Below are 6,881 nucleotides of genomic sequence, written 5' to 3' on the forward strand. Positions count from 1 at the left end.
ATTTTGGAATATAGATCACCTAAAAAAATGTAGATTACTCGAATATAAGTTTTTGTCCTTAAGGAATAACGTAAACATGTTCTCATAAAGCCAAAACTTAACTTTTTATAACTTTTTTATAACTTTTAAAAAAAAATTTTACTTTTATGAAATATAACGGGGAGAATTATAGTTAATAGATTAGGGAATAAAACAGTGAAAAAATTATCCTATAGTTTAGCTGTGCCTTCCATTTGAGTTCTAAGAATTTTGTGAAAAACTCATTATTTTTTGGAATATTTCAGAAAATGTATCATAATTATTTACAAAATATTATTTTTCAGATAGTATAAAATATGTCCCAAAAGTAATAATAAATAGGGAAATCCTAAGGCGTAAACTTTGGAGGTCAAAGTTCAAATTTTGCAATATTTAGAAATTCTAATTGAAACGTATCGAGATATTATTTATTTGTAGGTCATATTTACTAAAATTACATTAATTTATAGTATATGGTCTGATATTGAAAGTAACAAAAAAATCAAAATTAAAAGTTTGTATCTGGCATACTATCCAATAGTACTAACCTTGGTGCCAATTTCATCAAAATTCAAAGATATCGATTTGAAAGTTGGATGAAAAATTTCTTCAATTATTTCAATGATCGACTTTTATCCACTGTACATTTTGTTTTTATTTTGAGATACAAAAACTTGTTAAAAATACAAATAAAGTTTAACAAAGCGGCTATGAATTGTATGTATGTACGTACATACATACAATGTACTTAAATTTTTTATTAAAAAAAAGTAATATTGTTTTCTTAAAAAAAAAACATTTCCAAAATATCGAAAAAAATTCCTTAAATGTCCGCAGTTGCATTTGCCATTTGTCAAAGGAACTGTTTTTCATACTTATGGAAGAAATTATTACCAAAGTCAGTGTATATTTACAAAATATACATAAATCGCTCATTATGTTCCAGTAAAAACGATATCGAAAAAAATAAAAGTTACAACGCTCCTCATCCACCTAAAGACCTCCCAGAATACAATAATACTTCTTGCATGAAACATAAAGCCAAAGAGAAAGCTGATTTTATACCACCATCTGTTTTTCGTCGATTTAGTTCAAAGTGTGAGACGTTGGGAACAGGTGCCGACAAAAGAGCTTGTTATAAAAATACAGAATATTACTCGTATCACCGTTACTCCTTTGCAGCCTTGCAGATGACATGTCTACTTATTCGTGAACAGCGATTGAAGGAGTCAAATATACGTTGTATCTATGATTTTGAAGAAAGTGATGATGAAAAATACAGCTGCGATGAGTATGATATATGACCGATGTTGACCTTTGATGTTATAGTTTTATACATCGTAGAAATACAATTTTCTATAAAAGAGATGATTCAGTGCAAATGACTTATTTATTTTTGCAATTCTTTTAAATTTGTTATTATGAATATAAATGAGTTTTTGATATAAAGGAAATATACTTAGCAAGTTTTTTGTTTAAATTTTCTGCTGAGCCCAGCAATTTTTTCTGAGACCACAGGGTATACAGAGACGTCACGAGCAAAAAGCTTTATCCTTTTTTCTTTCGCACAAAACGATTTCAATGATTTTTTAGCTGTTTTTTATATACCTCTTCTAACCAAACAATTTCAAAATCAAACAAAAGATGATTTTACACTTTTTCAAAGGTCATATTTGAGGATCTGTCCCCAAATTGGGGATTTTAAGTATTATTTTTCAACATATTTGCTGAGATACCCCACCGCTTTCGGAAATTTAGCTGCAGCTTCTTATTCCCAACTGTAACATTCCTACACCAACTTAATGCTCAAATTAACATTACTAATAACATTAGTTCTAGAAGTATACTAATACAGTTGGACCCAATTGGGGGTTTTAGAACCATTTTATTACAAGTTCTAATGTTCACAAAAAGTTGTCATTATTAGTGATTATGCTTCTTTTTAATACTCCTACTTGGTTCTAAATAAAAAATGTTGTAAATACATTACAATGCAAGTTGAAATTTTGAAGAAAATCTTGTTTCTATCAGTACCACCAACTTCGATCATGGGTTATTTAGGAATTCCAATATAAAAATTGGGATTTTTTGGGGACTTCCAGCCTTAGATTGGGAACAAATGACAAAATTTTCCTGGCAACACTGGCTATATACATGTAATATATACATGTTTGTAAATTGAACGCAAAATATTGCTAATATTTTGTTTATAATGCGCCATCTATGTTTCATTAAAAATTAAATGTACGCTTATCAAAGACACTTTCTATTGGTTAAATTTTACACAGACTACCAGATGACGCAGTTTGTGAGAGATGTCTTAGGAACATATTTCAACATTAAGTTTTTAGGAAAACCCAAGGCGATTTTTGGGGACTTTAAGCTTAAGATTAGGGACAAAATATTGTGGATAATAACAACTTTGTTTTGTGAATGCGTCATCTGTTGTGAAAATGAACACTGTTTTCACAAACTTGGATTGTGTCTTTGCTATATTTAAATGCATCTGAATCAGTGTTACCATTACAATTTTGACTTATGTCCCCAATCTTAGATTTAAAGTCCACAAAAATCAGAATCATTTTCTGAGTCGATTTAGTTATGTCCATCAAGATAATTTGATAAAATTTGGAATATACTCTTTTGGCATATATAACGAACACTATTGAAAATTTTTGAAATCGGTACATTTTTTCGCCTAGCCCCCATACTACCGTACACCCCGAATTTTCATAAATAACTTTGAAGTAGACGTAAATTCATCTACCGAAATTTGTAAGCATAGGAAATTTTTGCTCCTATTCCCCTATGAACCCTCTTGTAGGTAATCTCTTTTTTGTCAACAATAAATAAAAATGTAAATTTCTATTACAATGTTTCAAAAAACGGAAATTGGAGATTTAAAACGACCGTTAAAAAAATTAAACTATTTTTATCATAGCTAAGAACCAATTTGCGTCATTTTATAATAACAAGAACTATTATTCGAGTAATTTGGATATATTTTGAGTAACAATGCTTATTACTAACAGATGGAGCTACATACCTATGATATTAAAAGTTTGCAGTGTTACAGCTTTATTACAATTGGAACAACAGCTGCTGTCTGTCTGTTGAAATCAGTTTTTAGAGGACCCCAGTTATCGGCGAAATCCGAATCTTCAATAATTCTGCTAGTCATTCTTTCGAGAAGATCACTATTTAAAATCAGCAAAATCGGTCGGTAAATAACGGAGATATGAGCAAAAATCCGAGACAACCTCTGAAAATTTCATAAAAAAATGTCATATTTTTTTCATGCTTTGTTAAAAAAGGAACAACAACACTGTATATTGGAAAAAGATGTACACGTGTGTGTAAATGTATTTGGTTTTATTCAGCTGTGTATTTTGCTTTGTATGTTTCAATGCTGTTGGCGTCATTGAGTTATGTATTTTGTTTTTGTGAATTCTATTCGTATATTTGGATGTAGGTTCGTTTTATTGCGTTGTTTATGTGTTTTTCGTTATGTATGTTTAGATGTCTGTTGGTTTAGATGCCTTGTGTATTTTGTTTTTTATTTCGTTTAGACCTGGTTCACACTAGGAAACTTTTTTTGGGAAACTTTTGATTTTTGTGCGTGAGAGCAAAAGAAAGAAATATTAAATAAATATTCTCCCACACACAAAATCAAAAGTTTCTCAACAAAAGTTTCCTAGTGTGAACCAGGTCTTAGTGTTGTTGTTCATTTTGTTTTGCTTTTGGTGTAATAATAATGTAGTCGGGAAAAAATTAAAAATTTATAAAACTAAGATGTTTAAAATACACTATGGTGAAGGGTATATAAGATTCGGCACAGCCGAATATAGCACTCTTACTTGTTTAAAACATACTTGGTGAAGGGTATATAAGATTCGGCACAGACGAATATAAAAATCTGACTTGTTTTTATATAAAATACAAAAATTGTTCAAAAAAAATAATTCGCCGTTCTTATGGTTTTTGACATAAGACATAAGTAAACCAAAGGCAAAATACATGTAAAGTGTTGCATAAGAAATATAGTCAATTGTATAAAGATTTGTAAGTTGTTGAGAAGGAAAAGGGAGTATGATCAGTATGACAATATGTTTAATGGTAATATCTTTAATTTTATTAAAGAAGGATTTCATTACTGTCCATTGTAATTAATTGCATGCAATTTCGTCAAATTTTTATAAATTACACTTCTTGAAACGTTATTTGAAACAAAAAAGATCGAGTTTTTTTCAAATTTAGTTTTATCAAAAATCAAGTGGTTTTTGTATTGGTTAATATGTATGTATATTTAGTAAAGTTCCACACAAGACAACAAAATATACATCGGATGTCACTCTAAGGTAAAACGAAAGCACGCGTTTAATGAAGACAGCGACTAACTTAAGCACACTATTTTTTTTTAAAATTGTCGCATTTTTGTTGTCTTGTGCAGGCTTTAATTATTTACATATCATTTAAGATAACTTCTTCAATGTATTAGCACTCATAAACCGAATTTCCTTTACAAAAACAATTGTTACAATTTAAAAAAAAAATACTATGCTCATGTTTTACGCTTTCGTTTTAAAAAGTGAAATCACCATAAAGCGAACAGCAGTCCATAACTTTTCAAAACATAAAAAAGGTTGAATTCAATTAAAAATCAATTGAATTATTAATAAGATCGAAATATTCTTATAACGGAAATCGTGGTGTATTTCAAGTTTTTGCTTCTTTAACAATTCAGGGACACATTTGATGTATGCCAATAAAATACATGCATCATACAAATACAAAAATTGCGATTGAAATTATATGCCCGCACTCGGTCGGAGTGGCGTAAATAAGACGAAAAAGTGGATAGGTATTGATTGATATTTTTATTTTGAATTTTCTCTAGTGACTTAGTTTCTTCTATTTTTCTGAAAATACAAAAGAACATTAACATTTTATATAGAAAACTGTTAGTTTTCATAAAAACAATTCGCTACACAATATGACGTTATTTTTTGCGGTAAATGTAGAGATTAAACTCAATACATATTAGCAACTACATGTGCATCAATAGTATTATTTTGTTGGTGAAATTGTTTCACGTTTGTTTACATTTGTTAAGCTTCATTAAGTTTAAACAAATTTGCCATAAATCCTTCTGAATGTTTGATGTTCGTTGTTAAAGCATTGGAAAGTATCTACAAATAAATAAATAGGTATTTTTACTTTGTGTTTGCATAACTTCTTAGATAAATATGTACACATTTATGTACGGAGGAATCCAAATACAACCATAAACTATGGTCATAATATGTAATTGTGTAAGATAGTTTCGTTTACTTTTGCTTGTTCAGTTCATTGACCAAAAATAGTTGGCTCAACTCAACTGCAACAGGCGAATTGACAAAAACTTAACCCTAGAATTTTAAGTAAAATTTTAAATAAAAAGTGGTCAAAGAAAACTGTTTCTTCATACATGGAAGTGGAAGGTAGTGGAATCATAAACAATAATTAAAATTTTGCAGAAGTATTTTAAAATATTTTTTTAATAAATTTACTCTTCTAAATTTTGTATATCCTTAAAAAACGCAGTTTTTTATTTAATTGATAGATTCTGAAGTATATCATCCGGATTTTGTGTAACGATTTTGTTTCCCTTTTTTCGGACGATAGTCTGTTTGGAGTTACGATTTCAATAATGTTAATAATCTAATTTATAACCAAGATTTTGTTTTATATATAACTTGTATAGTGAAAAATTTTGGGCCTTATTACTTTCGTATTTTTCATAAAATAGAGTTCTATGATTTAAATAAAACTGATAAAAAGTCCAACATTAAGAACAATCTTAATTGATTGTTTTTTTAATTATTTGAAGAGTAATTATGTTTTTCTAACATTCTCGATATTACTACAAATAAGTGTTTCATCTCCAAAACCAAACTGTATAACCGAAATATTTCCACTGTGCAATATTTTTAATACTTAAAGTAGAAAATTACTTCGAAAATATTTACACACTTATTATTTACAGATAAAGAGCATACTGAAGGAACTAAGAATGTGTTAGGTAAAACTGAAATTATGATATGAAAATATTCTAGAAGTTACAGTAGTAATTGAGTAAGAAGTTGTGGTGGCGCATTCTTTCTTTGAGCTATTTTCTTCTATGTTTTTTGTCTATATCCAAATGTCATCTCATTGTCATTGTCTCCATCTGATTTGTTTTGTTTTTATTTTTTTGTATCTGTTGTAGATATGATCTCAACAAAAACTGACCTTTTTTTCTATGGGATTCCTGTATTTGCAACCTCACAAAATAAAGAACCAACTAAATTATACATTACAAACATTATTACGGTATTTAGAGAATTATACTTTTTTGTTTAACAATACAGCAAATACACGTATAGAAATAAACCCATATACAATTTGTTGCAAATTAATGCATGAAAGTTTTAAAACAAGATTCTATTCGGAATTACAACAAAAAATAAAGAGATGAAGGAAAATAAATAAATTAAAAAAAGCAAAATTATAGAAAAGAACATCAACAAAACAAAACAGACCAAGTTAATGTTGTAAAAGATTTTCTTTCACAGGTGCATGATGATGAGATTTTCAGTTGTTCCATTACCGTCTGCCAAACGGCCTTACAACCAACAGAAAGGCATACTGTTGATTCTTATGAGCGCTTATGTTCAACAACAAGTGTGAACAGTATTTCGATTAACGTGTACAATTCTCCAAGAAGTAACCATTCATTGAGAGCAAGAACTTTTTCACACCGATCTTGCCGCTAAACATCTGTGTGGCTGCCATAGAGTTAGGCATACATTGCACCAGTCGGCTTTTATTTTAAGCGATATTAG

At 29.0% G+C, this 6,881-nt stretch overlaps 1 protein-coding gene across 1 annotated transcript; it reads left to right on the plus strand.

Moving 5' to 3' along the window:
- Positions 1-767: 767 nt before the first annotated feature.
- Positions 768-1,484, plus strand: LOC111684002. The gene has a single exon (XM_023446120.2). It carries the CDS (start codon positions 846-848, stop codon positions 1,320-1,322), a length of 477 nt encoding a protein of 158 aa, XP_023301888.2. The 5' UTR covers positions 768-845; the 3' UTR covers positions 1,323-1,484.
- Positions 1,485-6,881: the final 5,397 nt, after the last annotated feature.

The sequence above is a fragment of the Lucilia cuprina genome, chromosome 2 (genome assembly GCF_022045245.1).
Source record: "Lucilia cuprina isolate Lc7/37 chromosome 2, ASM2204524v1, whole genome shotgun sequence".
NCBI classification, from domain to species: Eukaryota; Metazoa; Arthropoda; class Insecta; order Diptera; family Calliphoridae; genus Lucilia; species Lucilia cuprina.